We start from the raw sequence: 21663 nt of genomic DNA on the forward strand, positions 1-21663 counted from the left end.
GCTACCCAGCAGGCAGCTAAACACCACAGAACTGCTCCACCAACTAGTGGAATAGGGGAGAGAATTGTGGATAAAAACTGAAACCCAAACCTGTGGGTTGAGATAAAGACAGTTTAATAGGACATGGAAGGGAAAATAATAATAATGGTGATGCAATAATTACAGCATGCAAAAAAAGTGATGCACAATGCAGTTGCTTACTACCCACTGACTGAGGCAGTTCATGAGCAGCGGCTACTGGACAGCTTTTCCCTTAGTTTATACACTAAGCATGATGCCATATGGTATGGAATATCTCTGACCATTTGGGCTCGGCTGTCCTGCCTGTGTCTCCTCTCAGCTTCTTGTGCCCACAGCCTCCTCAGTGGTGGGGTGTCATGAGAAGCTAAAAAATCCTTGACTCAGTGTAAATGCTGCTTAGCAATAGCTTTAATATTGGTGTGTTATCAACATTATTCTCTTGCTAAATCCAAACCACAGCACTGTAGCAGGTACTAGGAAGAAAATCAACTCTATCAGAGACAAAACCAGGAAGGTGACAGTCTCATGTTGTGACATTTAGAATTCTTCCCACACTTTTCAGGCTGCTTGAGTAGTAGCAAAATCTTGAGATTTCAAAGTTTCAAATTCCTTTGTCATTAAATGTATCTTTTTGACAAAATATTTCTACAGATCTGATATACAACCAATGTCCAGTGTGGGCTTAATGAAATAAGAGAGAATTTTCCCAAAATTCCCAAACCAAAACCAGGTTAAATATAGAACTTTATTGACTTAGTGTACAAGTTCTAGATACAAAGAGTAGCTGCTTGATTTTAAGAAAAGTTGGGGGGGGGGGGGGGGGAAGTAATTTTTTTTAGAGGAGTTGCATTGTTTCAGTGAGGTATATAAAAATATGATTCACTCCTTTGAAAATTCAAGGCTTATATAATAAAACAACTCTAGTGTGTATGAATGGAGAGGACCAGTAGGTGAGTCAGGGGTTAGGAATGTATGTAGGTAGATAGATAAAGCCAACTCAACATGCCAAATATGATAATGAAAGAGCGATGTATGATAAAAAACATTCTCTGGGTTTTATGGGCAAAAAAATACAGTGCATCCACTGTAAGTAAGTTCACTTATGTCAGAAGCAGTCCAACTATTGCTGTTGCAATGCCTGCAAAGCCCACTTGGGTAAATGTTTAAGCAGTTAACTTGTTTCAAACTCCCTGCAACTGAAATTACACTCCTAACTTAAATATGTCTATACTACCATAAACCAAGCACCTGCTCTGGAATCAGCCTTGGCAGAAATGGCAGTTAGCAAGAACAATATCAATAACATAAAATATCAGAATGGTATTTATGACTATATTCAGGCGGATTCAGAACTAATGGCTAAAATTTGCATACAGTTCCAGGAAAAGACAGATTCTGTGGTATCTTAGAGAAACAGATGGTTAAAAGTTTTTTCTTACCATTTCCAGCACTCCTGAAATGCTAGCAGCAGCTAGAGCCAGGAGAATATTGGTGTAGTAAGCGAATGTAGAAAACTAAAAGATTGGGTCCACGTCAGACATTTATTTTACTTGGAGGTCTGGCTTCCTGCCATGCATTCAGGCAATAAATTGGCTGTAACAGAGCTGCTTCTAGCATTCTGCTGAGTAGAAGTATCCCAGAAGAGACAATAAAAGGCAAAATAAGGTAAGCAAGAGCAGAAGATAGCAGCAGGGTTTTAAATAGGCTTCAATTTAATGTTATTTTATCAGACTGCTTGTTAAGATTCTAACAAAAAGTGATTTTTTTCTCAGTTGACTTTAGGGTTTTCTTCTAAAATCTCTTCATTAGACTATTTCATAGCTATTTTTATATATTCCTGTGTCTAGTTTATAGGTTTAATAAAGTCTGTCTGATTTGAAAGAGATGATAGCCTTATTATAAGGATATTATAAGGATAAAGGATGTGAAGTTCATTTTAATCCAGTGTTAGATTTTAACAAACTTGGAGGAGTTACTTATGTTCTTTGGAAGCAGAACTGTCAGCTGCAACCCAATATATTTGACAGAAATTCGACAAAAAAGAGTTCTGATCCTTAAGCATTCTTAGAGATATCTTGTTATCAATGTACCAAGACAGTATGAGATAATATTTGGATCATATCACCATGGGAATGGACTCCAAAATTTTAAATCCTGTTTTAATGTACTGAATTTGATCTAGTTTTTTATCACATGTATCTGTAGCTAAGTGAAAGAGAGAATGATGGCTAAGAACGAATTAGATCGCTAAGAGGGCAAGAGAAGCTATACAACAGACTTTCTCTGCTGCCTTCATATAAATGCATTGATACAGTCTGTGTAGCAGGAAAAAAATTCAAACTCCCTCTGCTTTTACAGTGACCTTGTTGCCATTGGCCACGAATGTGCTCAAGTATATCTGATTTCAGCAGCTGCAAGAGCTATAGCTTCAGTTTTCTGCTTCCCTTGTGCTTAGCTTAGATGTGAGACGAACAGACCCAAGTTTCCAAAACAATCAACAGTGGAGTAGGTCTGCAGCCAAGAACAGTATCCAGCTCTTCCTAGCCATCTCCAAGCAGCACACGCATTAAAGAAGAGGGAAACAAACTGAAGAAACGGGTATGAGAGAGATTAAAATAACAGAAAACAAAACAAAAACACATAGGGAGAGACACACGATATTTAAAACTGAGTAAGAATGCAAAAAGTGGGAGTAGTGACATGAGAGAAAAGGCTTATTGAAATGGGACTCAGTCTTAAGGGACATGTGAGGAAATTCAAGCTATGGAAACTTTTGTTATGTCTTGTAGAGAGCCTTCTTTGTTCTGGAGAGCTAACCGAGGTGAAATTCTACCACAGACTTTCCCATTTTCTATTTGTTCAAACAAGCAGAAATACTTAAGTACATTCCTTCAGATATCAAGATTTCCTGTATAACTTTCTCCATAGAAAACTTCCTAAGAATTTATCCACTTCCTAAATAAGGTTCTGAAAATTTCTTTGAACTGGTCTTCCCTCTTCAGGAATTCTTCAGGGTCTTGGCTTGTAATCATCCTCCTTTTCTTGCAGTGGTGGGTGTAAATAGTATGGATGCAAGACTCTGGATCTAGGCTGGCATGGTTCTCAAAAGCCCCAAAAAACATTTCATTAAGCATTTAGCACTAACTCAACATACATTGGCATTAATAGCTGCAGTATATGAAGGGAAAATCTAGCAGAAGACCATTCCCTGATGGCTTCACTGGGTATAAGAATCAGGAACTGGGACCTTCTGAAATTCTGACCAAATGCAGCCAAACTTGAGTTGCCCTTATTTTCAGTAGGAATGTTATGTAATGTTTTCCATTTGTATTCAGTAGGAATGTTCTGTAAGGGATTAACTGTCTTGTTTTGAGCATCCTAATTCTAACAAGGTCTTGATGCTTTGTGAATGCTGGACACCTAACACGCTTAACGCCTCTCAAGATTCACAAGCTGGTATTACTGCCCCATACTCTGCGGTGCCTGATTCTGTTACATGTTTGCAGAAGGAAGGTCACAGTTAGGACTTTCTGGAAAACTACAGAGTTGCTCCCTTTTGCTTAACACGCTCAGTGATGAAACAATTTCAGCCAGATGAAGAAGATCCAGCCTTTACTTTCTACCTCTGACTACAAGTTATCAGACATTTGAAAAATGAGACATCTTTACTAGAAAGTTAATGCTTTCTAGTAAATGTTTCACTTTTCAGTAGCCTAATTGAATGTTTAGTTACAACTAAAGAGCCAAAACCAGTGAAAAAATGCCTTAGATAGCCTTTGTCGTCTAGTAACAGGAAAGTTGCCAGGGACAGAATTCTTCCATTTCTACCTTTTCACATAAATGTTTAAAGTGGAATTCTGCCATCAGTGAAATGAACTCAACCAGAAGACAGAACCCCCCTCCCCCACATGAATTCAGTGTCAGAACCATGATGTCTCTGGCATAACTGATATTTAGTTCTACTATGCAAAGCTGCATGGGGCTAAAATTATACACATCTTTGCTTGGTTCATCCCCCAGAGAACCAGACAAAATGAAGCTCCTTGGGTTTTTCTGTCTGCACTTGACATAAACTGTTGTCATAACCAGGAGAGTGTCACACTCAGGAGAGTGTGCAGATATGAGAATTCCAGTTTCCTTTTCTTCAAACCAAATTAAGATCCTTAGCTTTTCTGAAATGCAGTGATTTAAGCTGTGTTTTCAGGATATCTCATTAGCTGCCTATGTGGTTCCTCAATTAATGTAGCTTCCATTCCTAGACACCAGCACCTCTTTAGGACACTAGACTAGGTAATACTTTATTCCCTTTTGTTCATCTAGCCTTTGAAAACTGAAAAACATTCTTTTTTTTTTTTTTTTTTTGTAAATATAGTCACATATACAACATTATTTTAAGAGATGCAAAGCACACCAAAGTCAAATTATTGAATTGAAAGTAAAGATTAATCATTTGAAAATATGAATTGTTGCAGTATGGCTACATGTCTTTACTGAAAGTCAGATTATGCTGTGTTGAATTTATCATAATTTTCAATCACTTATGTATGCTTTGGTAATTATCTTTAACTGTATTCCGAAGAACAAAAAGAATATGATTTTCAATCCAGCTTGCAAAGTGCAGCGTTCTTCCTTGGATTGAGAAGCATAAATAAATTAACTTGAAGTCAAATGAAGTGCCTATATTTTATCTAAGGGGAAGTATTTAAAAATATATTCCTTCAACACAACTATATCCATGGTGACCTGCATCTCTGTGGAAGTATAGGTAGGTAATTGATTTAGTTTAATTGGAAATACACTGTTTTTGCCTTGGAAGACATAGGCTTTGGTCATGTAAACAGTCAAATATCTATTGAGCTTATCCTGCTTCTTTTAACTGTTACGTATCAAAATATATTTATATATGTAAATATACTCTTTGTGAAGTTGTTTTGCAATCAAAACATTAAATATTTTGACAAGTTCTAACTCCTGCTTTAGGACTGAAAAGTGAAGCAACTCGAGTTACCAGGGTTTCTCAAGTGCTCTTGCAATGCTGCTCCGCTCAGGCCGCAGAAAGCCATATGAAGTGTTGTTCCATGAAAGGAAGTCTGTTAAGAGGAAATCTCTGCTGGGAACTGTGAAAACAGCTTCCAGAAAACCAGGTAACTTTCCTGAGTGAAAGCTGTGTTTGTAATATTGGAAGGACAATTCCAACCGAAAGCAGAATGCAACCACATTAAGTATCTGGAAAAGCTTATCTCTAATAGGGTAAAAAAAAAAAAATAATCTAGAATTATTTAGATTTTTCACACCTCAAATCCAGATGAGTAATTCCTAAAGTATGTCTCTACCTAGCTGGACAAGAGTGAATGACATAGCAGGCCTGCCTACTGTTTTATTTTGGACACTGTACTAGTTTTTGTGATTCTAGCTGGAAGTAGAATTCTCACACTGTAACTGTTATAACAATTTTTAGAAGGTTTGCTGTATTGATTATTGTAGTTGCCCTGTTGCTTTTTAGAACAATCCACCTTTTTTTTTGGAAGCCTGGTAGCCTTTGTTATCAAGTTATCAAAGGCCTTTGAAGACCTTTGCCCACACGAGGATGAGCTATGCACGTGATGAAGGTCCAACACAGGATGTGTCAGACCTGCCACTTCTGGAGTGTGTAACTTGGGCTGTCAGGGTGTGCATCATCCATCTCTTTGTTGACTTCATGTGCAGAATTTCTGCTCAGCCTAAACAGGGTGGAAAGAAAGCTTCTTGGAAACAACTTTGTTTCTTTCAAAATGTCTGCTTAAATACAGATGTTTCAGAGGAGTTACATCAATATAAAATGAGTAACAAAGTTTTCAGTGAAGTCAAGCATTCCCAGAATGTTAGGTCTCTGCTGATGCATTTTGAGTATCCTGTTGTTTTGTTTGGCTAATTGGTCTGGTGAAGAAAGGACTGTTTATCTCACAGCACACCCAGTGTGGTCTGTGTGGTCTGATAAATGTCTTAACTGAATATGAAAGTAGAAAACCTATTCCAGGAAAACAGTATTTGGCCTAACATAATCAACATTGTGCCTCATAGTTATTCTGTAGGTGTCAGACACCCAAGAATCTGGGCTTAGATACTTCTGACATCCAGAACAGCACAGTTTTGTTCAGTAGTGATAGGGAAGCACTTCCTTGTAGACAGCCTTTAGCTACAAAGACCTGTGGTTTTTTCAGTAAGAGACATCAGGTCACCAAAATAAATGCTACTATTTTATAGCCATAAGCACTCTAACCTAAAACTTTTGTCTGTATGCAGATCCAGTTTTCAAAGTGCAAAACTGAGAGAGAGGTGACTACCTGTGACATAAAAGAAACTAGACTAGAAACAGTATGCTGCAGAGATACTTCCCGTTTCACCTCTTCCTCAGAACGAAATCTTGTCACTTAACTCTGTTTTTCATGTTTCTCGGTGTGCAGGCTCCTGTGCACAGCCTTGCTCTGGCTCTGGTTTCTCACAGAGGTCTTTCCCCCACTGTAAAATAATTCATTCACCAGCCAGCTCCCCATTTTGACCCCTTTCTTATGTTCAAATTACTCCCATCCCCACAAACTCTTTCACTACAGCCGTCTGGACTTTGTCCACATCACCTCACCTCCACACTCCCAGATTCTTACACTATCCCTCAAGCTCTTGGATTGGAAGCCATTTTGTCAAACTGAAGTTTTCGCACCTGTGAACTTCCCAAAAGGTTCAGCATACATTTCCTCTTCTCACTGACATAACCTTCCAAGAAAAGAAATCTATGCTTTCCTTCTTTATACCACCATCAAGCCCCTCAAGCAGCTGCTTAAACCCCGTGTATGATTTCTACTATATGTTAGCTATACTGTCCATAGTTCAAGTATACATAGATTGCCAAGCAAAGGTTGCTGTGAAAATACACTTGATCTTTTTATATGGATTTTTACCATTTTCCTGTTGCCAGTAAAATTAATTAAGTCTCATTTTTTATTAGCATTGTGTTTGCGAGAAACACTGAAATGCTATATACTGACTGAAGATTCAAAAACAGTGCATTTTGACATAGATGAAGATGGTCACCATGAAATATCAACCAAGGATTCACAATCCCATGAAGGTAGTGTGCTTTTTATACCAAAACTTGCCAACTGTATGCGTAGTACTATAGGATATTATTTAATGTACTGTTATGTGGGCCCCTCACTACAAGAAAGACATTGAGGTGCTGGAGTATGTCCAGAGAAGGGCAGAAAACCTGCTGAAGGGTCTAGAGAGCACAAGTCTGATGAGAAGCCGCTGAGGGAACTGGGGTTGTTTAGCCTGGAGAAAAGGATGTGCAGGGGGAACCTTATCATTCTTCACAACTACCTGAAAGGAGGTTGTAGTGAGGTGGGGTCAGTCTCTTCTCACAAGTAACAAGTGATAGGACAAGCGGAAATTACCTCAAGTTGCACCAGGTGAGTTTTAAATTGGATATTAGGAAAAATGTCGTTACCGAAAGGGTTGTCAAGCACTGGAACAGGCTGCCCAGGGAAGGGTTCAGTCACCAGCCCTGTAGGTGTTCAAAAGACACATAGATGCTGTGCTAGTGACATGGTCCAGTGGTGAACTTGGCAGTGCTGTGTTAATGGTTGGCATAGATGATCCTAAGGTCTTTTCCAACCTAAATGATTCTGTGATTCTATCTTTTATGTAAACATAATGTTTTAGTGCATCTTCATGAATATCAATAGTGATATAAGAAAACTTTTATTCCAGTTTACGGTATGTACAGTATTATCATTAATAGATGGTAAGAAGATTACTTTGTTCACCCCCGTTTTAGTCAATGGGAGGTCTAGATATTTACTATGAAGACAGTGAAAGCAAAGATAATCCTCAGAGACAGGGTCAAAATGGAAAAAAAAGACAAAATAGAGGAGATTTTGGAATTTGGGGGATTATTTTATGTTTCATGGAACTCTTATCTCAAGTGGGGCTTCTCTGACACTAAAAATGATATCATAAGTAACATCAGAACATTAGTTGTTAGAGGGTATTCTTTCAGTAGATAAGAGGCAAATAACAACAAATGCAATTATTCTAGAATTATACATTTTCCAGAGATGTGAAAGTAGGGAGAACAAAAACCAATAAACCATATTTCTACCCAAAATACAGGAAAAAGATGAAATCTTTAAGATAGCTATTAAGTTACTGAAACTTTATTTCTTACAAACCTTCAGCTTTCACAGGAATGAGAAGTCCATTATATATGCTTCAGACAAAAACAGAGTAAGGCTTCTTTGATATATTTATAAGCTAGTGTTATTTTTATTCTATTAAATTGTGAATAATGGCAGCTGCACTGATAACATATTGAAGTGTGCTTTATATCTTTTGAAGTATCTTTTACTTGATAACTTCATAGAATTTTGAAGTAAACTATACAATTGGTATTGATAATTTATGAACAGAACCACAATCTGTAGAAGTATACAATAGAAACAGTTTGTGAATAGATTTGTAGTATGACAATCCTGATGCAGAAGATACCGATGTTCCTAGAGGAAAAGGAAAAAAAAAGAAAATGCTATGTGATATTCTCGTATATGTAAACACAATCACAGCAAACATATATTCATGACAATACAGTTCAGACAACATATTAGGAAACATCTGTAACCCAGATGATTGTGACTTTGACCTGAAGTGAGTGATGTTTTCACAGATAGTGATTCAGGCTGTTGTTGGAAAAGCCAGAAACCATCTGCTATTGCTATGTGTTATTTTCCAATCTTTTACATTTCTTATTAGGGTCCTCACGTCTGCTGCCAAAGACTTCCAGGCTTCTCTTCAATAGCATTTTAGGCCTTACATCTCATTACTAACTTCTGTTTTCTCAGGTGCATTCTCTTCTGCAAAAGATAATTCTTCAATCAATACATTTATTAGCCTCAAAGTTCAGACTTCAGGGTACCTGTTCACAAGTCTAACTGCACGGTCTTCTGGGGTTATATGAATTCAGAAACCTGCAAGAAATGTAGTCTGATGCCAATTGTTATTACTCAGTCTCTTTCAGATTATGTTTTAAAATAATTCTTTAAATTGCTTACAGTGCTTTTAAATTTGAACAATTCCACATATTTATTAAACATCTTTTATTTTAGATATTGCGTGGTTAAGTGTGTTTACCAGGAATGAATCAGCAGTTACTGGTAAGACTTCTGTTAGAATAAAAGGTATCATTCTCTTTGTTAGGGCGTGGGATTGAAGAGGCATTTGAGAGTTGGAAAAGTAAATATTTATATGTAGACTTTACAGAGAAGTAACATATTACACCAGATTTTCATTTAAGTCAGGTTGCTGGACAACTCTAAAAATTAAAGAGCCTTCTGTGTTCCATAAGAAAAAAATCTGTGAAGTCACAAAATTTGCCTTAGCAAGTAATGGCTTGGACTGAAGACATTTGTATATGAGGAAATATAATGTATACAAGCTAGAAAATCCAACTTCTTTTCTTTTTTTTTTCCCAAGAAAAGTGTGTGTGCTGTATTGCTGACTTATGGGTCTTAGCTAGCAAAGACCTGTTGTAACAGGAGAGGAAACCCAAAATGAAATGGATGTCAAGGAAGAGGAAATACATTCTTTGAATATTATGGAAGAGTAAGAAATTATTGGGAAAATCTAAAATATATTAGTTCCAGGTATTCTCCAACAGAGGAGAAATGTATTCCAATTTCAGCCATAAAGGGCTGCTGTCATAGATGAGAGCAAATACCTATCTGGTCCAGTACCATATCTTGAACAATGGCCAAATGGGATTTCTAGGTTACAGTATAAGATACTGATATCCTCCCAAATTCCAATGCTTCACATTTCAGGGACAACCCAAGCAAGAATTTTTTTTTTGTATTAGCTGATTTCAAAGCATTTCCTTTGCATGAATCTGTAAAATCAGCCCTTAGACTCTGGTAAGTAATCACATAGGTGAAGTAATTCATCCAAAGGCCTCCAGAGAGTGGAAGCATCACATATGAAATCATGGGAAGATTCCTTACTTTCTTTGCCATTCAGTGTCTGCCTGATAGACCACTTGTCATGTTTTGTAGAGGTGACAGGGAAAATTAGACTTCTTTGGATTTACTCAAGCTAAGTAAAGAATAAACAAGTCACAGTAAATTCTACAGACAGAGAAAGCCAAGGATAGCTAGGACATAACTCACATTGATGTGTGTCCCCGGTGAATTGGCTGGACTCCTGCATCTCTTCTGTTGCCACTCTTACATCTAAGTCAGAACACTCTCAACATGGATATGAAATCTCTCTTGCCTGATGATGTGCCTCTTACATGCTACAGCTGAAGCTGGACCACTGTGGCTGAGGCAATCTGGTGATGTCACAAAATGTACTAACAATGGCAGAATCTTAGACCATCTACGTTCCACTACATTTATCTGAATACGTATGTAAATTGAGGAAAATACACTAGGCTGGAGTGTGTATTGCTTTTTAACAGGAATTTTATGCTATTTTCATGCTGTAGCTGGCTCAGAAAAAACTCTTTCAGAAGACTTCCACAAAAACATTACAGTTGGGTAAATCAGGGCAACTGAAATTGTGGCCAGGACTACAGCAGCTAAGATTAGCCAGGTGGGATGACTATGTTCTCCTGATTCTGAATGTCCTTCTAAGGCTAAAAAAATACCTTAGGTAATATGAAAAAAAAATCTCCTCAACTGCAACTGTTCATTTATAATTACCCAACATCTGTAAAGTTTGCATTCAGTTGCTGCAGTGACGGACATACAGATAACTGCTACTTTTTTTTTTAATCTTTTTTTGTCTTAAACAGTGCACCTAAGATACTTCTAAAAGCAGAAGATGTATTATTTGAAGTAAATCTGCAAGACAGTCAGGCAGTTATAGCATCATTGCATAATTATTGATGTCATGGGCTTTTGTATACCCTGTCAATCGACAAAGGGTCCCTTGACCTGTCTACCTTTTCCTGAAGCTTTTGTATGGTAATGACTATTGTCAGTTTATCAGGCTGAGGAGTATCCTGTAATATTCATAGGCTCTTATTTCCTGCAGCTGAAAGTACAGTGTTATCTGAAAAGGAAGTAAATCCAATGCACCCACATTTACGACAGAGGAAAGATTTTGAAAAGAAAGCATGAAGAGAATAAAAGGAAAAAAATCCTACATTTTCCATAGTATGCATATTTAGGCATATTACATAAGCATGTATATTACATATATGCATCAAGTACTTATATGCCTTTGTAGTTCATATTATATACTAATATATGACTGATATTCTACAGCTATAAATATAGAAAAGTAAAGTGTGTATATGGCAAACTTAAAGCATCATAAATCCATAACCTTTACATGCACCACAGAAGACAACGGTACCAAAAGTGATTATATTTGTTACCAGTCCTATATGCATCAGTGTAAATTGAACCTGAATATTGTTTCTGTACAAAATACTTTCAGCTCTGCTTCATTTTATAAAGTGATACGTATTTTATTACAATATTCTCCTCTGTGTAAAACAGATTCTAAAAATGTGGTGATCCTCACTCAGAGATCAAAGCTTAATGAATTTGTCCTATTGTGCAAGGGTAAGAAGCATCTTTCTCTGAAGGTAAGTTTATTTCCTTTGTAACTTAGGGTTGCTCATTCTTACTATAGGACAATTTCCCCCCCCGACCTTTTCAAATTAATTTTCTTTTACTTACCATCTTCCACATTTCACAACTTCTGACCAACTCCCTCTGTACTTCCTGGGGAAAAAAAAAAAAAAATCCTATTTTTTCAATAACCTGTTTTATTAGGTTAAGTAGCTGATACTATCACTAAATGACAGTTAGGGATATTGGTTCCAGTGTCTGTGGAGGGACAGGAGGCTTCTCAACCAGAAAACATGTAAGAAATAAAAGTGGAGGAAAGAGGACGAATGCTGTCTTTGAGAGAGAGAAGTTTAAGATGGGAAATATATTTCTCTCAATCAACCTGAATTACAAGATAAGGAATGTGATTAAAAGAAAATACAGCTGAATGTAGTATCCTGTTCTAAACATTTACCATATATCGTGAGAGCATTCTCATTTTCTCCAGTTTTGCGAAAGTTTGCTTATGGTAGGAAGAGCAGGCAAGGATAGCTTTCGATATTGGAGGGTTATAACATTTATTAAAATCCATTTGAGCAAGGACATTATGTAGAGTTTACGCGCTAAACCAGGGCAAAGGTTCAAGAAGCTCTCTTTACACAGGTTACATTGAGATAAAGAATGACCCTTCATCTAATGTTGGCCATGGTATGGTGATGTAAATCATCAAATGTTTCCTCAAATTAAGTCTTTGATGTTTTTCATTTGGTTTTAATTCATAGATGATTTTTCCCTAAGATGTATCTCCTGAAATTATCTGGGCAAATGAATGTTGTGAGATACATTAATTATATTTATAGCCTATTACCCTATTGGGATTTTCCTTTCTGTCCTAGAAAAAGCAATCTTTTTAAAAGAATTTTTGTAGTTCAGAGATTACATTTTCACAAATTGTTTCAAAGGTGTTTTGCCAAAACAAGGAAAGAGCTAAGAGTTGAGCCCTAATGGATTTTACTTCTCAACCACGTATTTTAAAGTACTGGGTTATACCACACTATGTTTCTTTACATAATTAAAGGCAGTTCTTATCTGGAAATTAAGACAGACATGTTTAGTGTCTCCAAATATGTAAAAACCTCTGAAAGATCATGGGCTTTTCTTTCCCCAGCAGAATACAATTAATTTTCTTAATCTCGTCAGGAATTCTGGTTTGGAAGATGTCCCCTTATCTCTGAAAAAATTTCGGTATTTGGTATTACAGCATGGTTCAGTCTTGGCTGCAATGCAAAATGAATTTGGGCATTAGACAGTACTAATGAAGTACTGTCTTTGGTATTTGCTTTCATCCCACTCCATTTTGCATTGCAAATGGTAAAAGAGGGATATATTCAGGGATGAGTTTTGAAAGCTTGACAATTTATTAATCTTGGCTAATTTGAATTTAATCGTTAATAGAATTTACTCTTTTTTTAAAAAAAGGAGTGTTCTTTAGAATCAATAAGATATTCAGTGGATTAAAAGAGTTAAATATGAAGACAAAATTACCAATCTGGGTGGTTATAAACACAGGTCTTAAAAGCATGCAGTTCAGAGCCAGATTATCCTTCAGTGGAAAAATGCAACATGAAAACATGCAACCATGAAGATCCTGATGTCAAACAGGTATCTGATTATGATCGAACATGTAAAAATGTGTGTCTGAGAGAGTGTGTATGCAAATACAGGTTTGTGAGAAGTGCAGCTAAATGCATCCTGCTGTTACTCACTAAGTGACAAATTGTTTGCTTTCTAACTTCAGCTGATCTCTAGTATTTTCCTCAAAAAAAAAAAAAAGGAGAATAAGAAATTTTCTGTACTTTTGACTTAGCTTGAATGTATGAGTGCGTCCTTTAATGTACAGGAAAAATATCTGACTTTCAATCAAAACATGAAAGACAGAGATGTTTCCTGTAGTATTATATAAAATACAGGGAAATACAAAACAGTTTTCACCAGGTACAAATTCTTAGATGAGATGTAGAAAATCTGAATGAGTGTATTAGCAGGTCTAGAAGGGTCAGATTACAAAAGCAATGATAATTTACAGAAATAGTGAACCCTTTGTCAAAAACTACTGAGAAGTAACGAAACCATTAAAAATATATATATAATTTAATATAAATAGGAAATTAAAAGTAAGTAGTTCCTGAAATACTATCAAACTGAATTCTTCATCAGTAGATGATTATAAACCAGGATTAATGCACTCTGTATAGAAATACAGGTAGACAGGTGGTTTCTTAATATGTTTTTGTGACCAAAGCTTGATTTTGTTGGCTCTTTCCTAGAGCCAGTGATAAAATACTGTGAACACAGTAAGTACTTTATAGAACAAGTAAGTAGTTTACTTGTTCTGTAAGATACCTTAGACAGACATTATAACCTGGAGAAAATGAAAACCTAAGGAAATATAACTAATAATAGTAGTCCAGGGAACTTGCTACACAAGGAATTGAAAAGACAGTCTTTCCAATTTCACTGAGCAAAATTAAAGCTATCTAGGATCAGAACTTCATAATAGCAAATGTGAAACACTGAAAACCTAAAATTCCCAGCCTAGTATTTCTAACATGCCTAAAATTTCTCCTGAATCAGAAAGGAACTCTGGTAATTTGAAACAAATTTCTTGTTTGAAGTCATTCTGAAACGGTCTTTCAAGGAATGAGCTACAGTACTGTATATTTTTTTCAATAATTAATGAAAAAAACTTCTCCTTACTGGGCCTGAAAAATCCATGTCAGTTCTTCAGTTTAAGTTCCTGCTGAGGCACTTAACGTTCCTTGGCTCTACATTCAAGGAGAAAGCAGGGCAGCTTAGGAAATTTATAAGGCAACTTCTAGTTCTAGTCCTTGTGTGATATAAACTATCACAGTCATATTGCATTCTTCTAAAATGTACTTCATACTCTTTTATGAAGATGTGTCATTTTTCTGTGGAGCTGTTCATAGGGAAAGAATTAGTGTTTGATGGCTGCAAGTTTGGGGGACAGCTGCAAAGAAGATCTGTAAGTTGCCTGTAGAGACCTATTCATCACTCTGGGTTTCTAAATAGATAATTAAAATGAAAAACTGATTCTGAGAACCTGTTCATTACCTAGCAAGACAGACAGTGATCTACTTGTTATGGTCTCTTGCTGATATCTTCAAATAGAATTAAAACAAATACTACTCATTTGTGTGAGGAGAAACCAGCAGCCTATACTTGAACCACATCCAGTTAAGTCAAGAGGCAAAATCATAATCAAGTCTGGACCATGAGATTCTTAATAAACCTTCTGGAGTGAGTACACTGGACAGGAAATAGTATTTGGTGTGATGAATTAAGCTCCCACTGTCCTTAGGATGAATAGTCAACTGAGATGGAGAAATAGTAAGTAATAGTAAGTCTTAAAGAGAGCCATTTTCTTTTTACTGGAAGGCTGCCAGTAGAATTACCAGAAACATGAGAATCTGTGGAGCCTGCTGTTACACCAGCAGGAAGAGTTGCATAGAGTGCTATAAATTTCTATTCCTGTAAGCAAGGCTTATGGAGGCAGAGTTCACAATCAATATTTATTGAAAGTTCCTTTAGCAATTAGGCTGTTATTAACACAAAATAATAACAGCTTGTAACAGCAAATAATTATTTTATAATAACATCTTATTCTGGTGGGGGATCAAACCTTAAGGAAGGTAACACAGACCACAGCCAGTATCTACTGCAACACTATGTTGGTAAGAGTGGAAAACTCTTTGCATTGTATGTGCAGTTACTCCCTCAGGCAGTGCACGTGCTTGCAGTCACCCATCTGCAGAGGCCAACACCAGTGGTTCACTCAGGAGCAGGCTCACATTTACTTATAATGGTAATTATTTTAACTCTATAATGGAGCATGGATATCATAATTAATGATGTCATACAAACAAATGCAGCTAACCACACAACAGAATGAATTAAGAGATACAGAACTGTATTTCCCTTTAGCTACACAATAGAAAATGTTTTCACAACTATCTCCCTACAACATGTTGCCAATGATGGGATGTTTCCCACCCCTTATACATAATTCTCCCACTAGCCAACACAGTCTCTTTAAGCGCAAGTAAGATTACATTTATAAACATTGTCACTTGATATAGGTCACACATGATGCTGAAGTGAATTTTACTTAGCATTCGCTGTTGGCATCAATGGCTTGATTTGACCTGGAGTCTAGTCAGCTAGACTGGTACTATTCCCAGCCCTTCTTTCTTCTTTTAGGCTGCCTCACAAATTAGCAGTTTCCTTAGAAGTCTGGACCAAAATTGTGCAGCCATGTAGTAGCAGTGGTGGGCCTGTATCCTTGGGACACAGAGAGCTAAACAGATTGTAGGAGGAGGGAGTACAGGGGGCAAAATTGTAGAGGAGGGAATTACTAACAAAAGTTGATCACATTCTGTGTTGTTATATGTAGGAATAGGTTTTAATTTTTTTTTTTTTTTGCCATTTTCATTAATTACATTCCAGAAGTGGAGGGTTTAGCCATTGTATATTGGTTATTGGAGAAATACACATCTACTTCAGTCCATACATGTATTATCTCCCTTCAGTGTTATTTCTGTTCTGGTTCAACCATAGTATTTTACTGTTCATGATACCTTATCACACTCAGACCTTTGTATCTGTATACTTAACCCTCTCAGCTCTTATTAAGTAGTAGTAGCACTCAGTTTTCCCTCAGTTTCAAAACTTCTTTCCTTTTTCCTTCCTCAGTTGATTCCTCCTAAATTCCTTCTCAACTTGGAACATTTTCTGAAAAGATTAATGAAGTCAATAATTCTATCACTAGATCTGGCTGGTTTTCTCCATGTTTTGCCTTGGTGGATAACTCAGTGTTATTAGGTTATGATAGGTGGATGCACTTTTCCCAAAACTTTGACTGGAATTCCCCAGGCTGGGTAGACTGAGGTCTGAAAGGCTACAACTCTCATACCTCCATTCAGAGCTCTAACAGCTTTTATTCTAGGGTCCTCTCTAGTTTGCTGAATAGTTGGATGAAACTAAACAAGACAGACAAATTAAGTCAGAAGTTAGCTATATAGTCATGAAAGACCCTTATACGACAGGGTGACAGCATTAGTGGATAAGGGAAGAGCGACTGAAGTCATCTACCTGGACGTGTGCAAAGCATTTGACACTGTCCCACATGACATCCTGTCTCTAAACTAGAGGGACATAGATGTGACATATGGACCACTTGGTGGATAAGTAATCGACTGGGTGGTCACACTCAAAGAATTGCAGCCAATGGCTCAGTGTGCTAGTGGAGAATGGTGATGAGTGGTGTCCTTCAGGGGTCAGTGTTGGGACTGATCCTGTTTAACATCTTTGTCAGTGACATAGGCAGTGGTACTGATGTACCCTCAGCAAGTCTGATGATGACACCAAGCTGCGTGATGTGGTTGACACACTGAAGGGATGTCATCCAGAGGGACAGCACAAACCTCAAGGAGTTCAACAAGGCCAAGTGCAAGGTCCTGCATCCGGGTCAGGGCAATCCCAGGCACAACTGTAGGCTGGGCAGAGACTGGATTGAGAGCAGCCCTGAGGAAAAGGACTTGGGGATGTTGGTTGGTGAGAGGCTCAACATGACCCTGCAGTGTGCACTCGCAGCCCAGAAACCAACCGTATCCTGGGCTGCATCAAGAGGAGCGTGACCAGCAGGTTGAGGGAGGTGATGCTGCCCCTCTGCTCTGCTCTCATGAGACCCCACCTGCAGTGCTGCATGCAGCTCTGGGGCCCCCAACACAAGAGGGATGTGGACCTGCTTGTGTGAGTCCAGAGGAGGCCACAGATATAATCAGGGGGCTGGAGCACCTCTGCTATGGAGAAAGGCCAAGGGAGCCTGGCTTGTTCAGCCTGGAGAAGGCTCTGGGGAGACGTTATAGTGGTCTTCTACCTAAAGGGGACCTTGGAGAAATGTGGAGAGGGACTCCGTATGAAAGCAAGTAGTGACAGGACAAGGGGCAACGATTTTAAACTGAAAGAGGGTAGATTTAGACTAGATATATTAGGAAGAAGTTGTTCACTGTTGCACAGGTTACCCAGAAAATCTGTGGCTGCCCCATCCCTGGCAGTGTTCAAGGCCAGGTTGAATGGAGCTTTGAACAATGTGGTTTAGTGTGAGGTGTCGCTGCCCATGGCAGGGGATTGGAACTAGATGATCCTAAAGATCCCTTCCAACACAAACTGTTCTATGATTCCATTATCTGATTGTGGGACTTACTCTTTCCCTCAGTTAAATAGCTCATAATAAAGAAAATGGAATTCCAAACAGGCAAAATCTGGCAGGTGAGGTCCACAGAATTATGTTGGTTCAGAACTTTTGATCGTGTCAGAAACACCAGTGCTATTTTTACAGTGCTCTGCTGCTGGCTGGGATCAACCCAGCATGCAGCTTGTGGGTTTGGGTTTTTTTTTGGCTCAAAAATTTTAATTCATCTACTGGCAAATGAAGGAGTGATCAGCAAAGTTCACTCACCCTTCAGTAGTCCCATATTGCCCATGTCAAAATCTAGTGGAGTGCAGAAGTTAACTATTCTGGCCTGAGAAAAGTCACAGCACCACCAAGTGCTGCTGTATCAGATGTCCAGAGCTCCAATATGAATGGGAGTCAAATGTGTCAGTGTATGCTACAGCTAACATTGCCAAAGCATTTTTCTTGATCCCTTTGGCAGCAGAGTGCTGGCCACAGTTTGCTTTCATGTGAAGGGATATCCAGCATGCCTGGAACCGACTGCCCCAGGGCTGGAACCACAGCCCTGCCACTTGTCAGGACAGGACCATCTGTGGAAAGAAAAGCACTGAGGTGTGTTGGTCACATCCAGCAGCCAAGCCCCCACACAGCCACTCACTCAATCCCACTCCCCTCCAGGGGTACAGGGGAGAGAATAGCAAGAGTGAAAGTGAAACTTGTGAGTCAAGAGAAAGACAGCATAATATGTGAAGGTAAAAAACCCTCAAGTGACGCTGAAGTACTTACTTCATCCCGTAAGCAGATCATTGCCCAGCCAGTCTCTGAGCAAAAGCCACTTCAAAAGCAAAAAATATCCGCACCCTCTTCTTTCTCTACACTAGTCCTTATGGCTCCCCATGACATATGGCATGAAATATCCCTTTCGCCAGTCCAGGATGGCTGTCCCAGCTGTGTTCTTTCCCAGCTTTTTTGTCCACCCCCAGCCTACTTGCTGGGGCAGAGTGGGAAATAAGAAGGTCTTGATGATGCTGTGCATGGACTGCTCAGCAGTAACTGAAACACTGGTGTGTCTTCAACCCCATTTTAATGACAAATTCAAAGTGCCTTACAATTAATTTGTAATATTTCCAAGGTCTGTAGCTTCATTGGTGCAACTGAGGTTGCAGCTCAGTTTTGCTTGTTCACTTTTCATCATTTTATGCCTCATGCAGTTTTTGATCATGTGCCTTGTTTCATCTGAGGCAAAATGTAGATTGTAGTGTGCCCTTCACTCCTTTGTGCCTGGCTTGATCAGGACAGAATGTTTTAGCTCTTCCTTATTTTATCTTTGTTAATACAGGAGGTGTATCCTCAAGTTGCTTTCATGTACTTTATAATACCTGCAGGACATTTTCTTTATGTCCCCTTTTGTCACAATGGCTGAAAGGACACATTCCTCCTTCTGTGGAAGGGTGATTATTGCCAATGCTGTAATCTGTAGCACAGCTGCAAGCCTTTCCCCCAGGCATTCAGTTTCACTTCAGAGGTCCCCTTAAACATTGTGCACTATGGTAATATGCCAGACTGGTCAGATTTATAGAACTGTCCTGTAGGTAGGATGAGGGTGTTCAAACAGGTTACTCAAAAAGGGAAGATGAAATAATTTGATTGTGACGCATTCATTTACCACCCCAGCCTTCTGCAAAAGATGGTATAAATTCCCTGCCCCCTGACAAGAGGTTGAGTTGGGGGAATCATAAATCTCAACCCTTTATTAATTGAGCTCTTACTATTAGCAGCATGTAACTATTCACACAGTCTTCTCAGCTACTCCCTCACTCAGTGCACACGCTTGAGAGCAGGGCCTCGTACCCACACCAGGGAGCTGTGCACAAGGTCACTCATGCACACAGTGCCTTGTGTCAGCGGGCGTGCTTACAAACACTGTCCTGTAGTCTGCCCTCCCACAGCAACCGCTGCTTTCTTGGGTGTGGTGTGGGTTACATGATCCGTTGTGGGTGCCAGTCTGTGCTGGAGGCCTTGGGCTGGTTCAGCACCTCCTTGGTATCCTGACCTTACCTGTCCTTGTAGATTTAACAGGGCTTGTAGACCCGAGGTCTTATGTTTTCAGAGGCTATCTCTCAGCACGCCCTCTTCCACTCTCTGACATGGTTTTTTCTGGTAACTGTTTTTCCATCCTCACCTGAAGGTACCTAGAGAGCCCAGACACATTCCCACACACAGAGGGGCTGTTTTGACAAAAGCCATTCCTCCAAAGATGTATCTGGAAAAAAGTGTGTTGGAAACTGGAGAGAAAAATAATAGGTAAAAGAAAAATTGATTAAGAGTAATTGAGACTGAAACATTCCAATTTCACTCCAAAAGAGGCAAGAAAAACTGTTGATTGACATTTTGTTGCTAGTGACAACTGATGGGGTAGGTTTGTGATAAGAAAATAATCAGCTGAAAATCCTAAATGATCCAAATAACAGGTATACTGCAGAGGAAAACTGCTGGTCTTTTTATGAAGCAAAAGAATGCTTGGGTCTGGAAATACTCAGTCCTTTGAGGGAGGCAGGTATTATTTTACTCATAGTTATGATAGAATCTCTCCCGAAATGATTAGGTATTGCCAAAGATTTATCTAGAAATTAGTAAGTATGTGTTACTGGAGAAAAGCATTCAAAATAAAACAAGCCAGAAAAACCATTAATTTTTGTCACATGGAAACCTCTTAAAAGGATATTAAAATATAACTTATGTTCTTTACTTTGTGTATTTTCATAGCTGAGTGAAGATAATCACTTTTTCATCATGCATTACCAAGGTGATTCAGTGCAGTTCCAGTGCTACGAAGACACAAGTTACTACCTGTATGTGAAAGATGACTCGCTTGATATTCGCAAGCTGGAAAACAAAGAACCCAACGAGGACAAAAATTTTTACTTCAGGGTGTCATATTTACAGGAAAAGTAACTTGTCTATCTTGCAGTGGCCTAGGTGCCCAAACAACTTGTATAATAACAGAAGCTAGCAGAAAAGAAGGAAATTTGAGATCATCTAATTTCCATCCTGGCTTAACTTTCACTTCTTTGTAGTTTCTTTGCGTGATTACCATCCTTTATTTCTGTACTTTCAATAGGAAAAGAGAAGGGCTAGATTTGAAAAACATATTAATTGGTCAGTCTTTTTTTGTCTTACCTGCACAGTTATGCTTTTAAGGAGCTGAATTCTTCTGAAAGGGAAAAAATACACGGGGGATATTTCAAAGACAGGAAAAAGAAGGAAGCATACATGGATATGAAACACAAAGCACAGTTAGTTCTCTGTGTGGTAAACATTTTACTTTTAAAAATGTCTCTTAAAAGCTCACCTGAACTTCAGAAGAAAAGATTTAGAAGTTATTAAATGCATATGTGTATGTCCTGTCTGACTGACTGGCTTTGGAAAAGGAGTGGAAAAGGTGTCTCAGGTCTGAGAACAAAGGAAGAAGATGAAGGATAGGCAGATCTCTCTGCCCTTGTAGCTCTAAGTCAGCCAATATACTCCATTATGCAATTTCAGCATCTATCCTGTATGGCAGCTCTCTAAGAAAATGTACACTAAGCAACAGACTCAGGATGTGCAGGCAGAGAGGAGGCACATTGAACCGATGAGGCATAGCATATGCCTACGAATACCAGCAGAAAATTGCTCTGACATATTGGCTTCCATTTCTGAATCATAGAGGGAAACACAGTCATGTTCAGCTGCAAAGCAGAGTGCAGAGCAACACCTGAAAAAGAATTAACTGTTCAAAAGGACTGAACAAAGTAAAAACTC

The 21663-nt window shown here is 38.4% G+C and overlaps 1 protein-coding gene across 2 annotated transcripts; it reads left to right on the plus strand.

Annotated features, from left to right (window-relative positions):
• The first annotated feature begins 1465 nt into the window (after positions 1-1465).
• LOC134160489 (uncharacterized) lies at positions 1466-21262 on the plus strand. Of its 2 annotated transcripts, none has more exons than XM_062612562.1 (7): positions 1466-1686; positions 5002-5165; positions 7004-7126; positions 9159-9230; positions 11556-11644; positions 13179-13271; positions 20629-21262. In XM_062612562.1, the coding sequence occupies exons 2-7, from the start codon at positions 5054-5056 to the stop codon at positions 20815-20817; spliced, it is 678 nt and encodes a 225-aa protein (XP_062468546.1). In that variant the 5' UTR covers positions 1466-1686; positions 5002-5053; the 3' UTR covers positions 20818-21262. The 2 variants fall into 2 exon arrangements, with proteins under 2 accessions (XP_062468546.1, XP_062468547.1); XM_062612563.1 differs by having other exon boundaries at positions 1470-1686; positions 9159-9206.
• Positions 21263-21663: the final 401 nt, after the last annotated feature.

This window comes from Pezoporus occidentalis, unplaced genomic scaffold (genome assembly GCF_034315485.1).
Source record: "Pezoporus occidentalis ecotype Australia unplaced genomic scaffold, CSIRO_AGI_Poc_V1 ctg16, whole genome shotgun sequence".
Classification (NCBI taxonomy): Eukaryota; Metazoa; Chordata; class Aves; order Psittaciformes; family Psittacidae; genus Pezoporus; species Pezoporus occidentalis.

Coding starts and splice junctions, on each gene's coding strand:
- LOC134160489 (XM_062612562.1), top strand. CDS start 5,054: ATGCTGCTCCGCTCAGGCCGCAGAAAGCCATATGAAGTGTTGTTCCAT. Junction 7,127..9,158: donor GGATTCACAATCCCATGAAG/GTAGTGTGCTTT, acceptor CTTTTATTTTAG/ATATTGCGTGGTTAAGTGTG. Junction 13,272..20,628: donor AAGATCCTGATGTCAAACAG/GTATCTGATTAT, acceptor GTATTTTCATAG/CTGAGTGAAGATAATCACTT.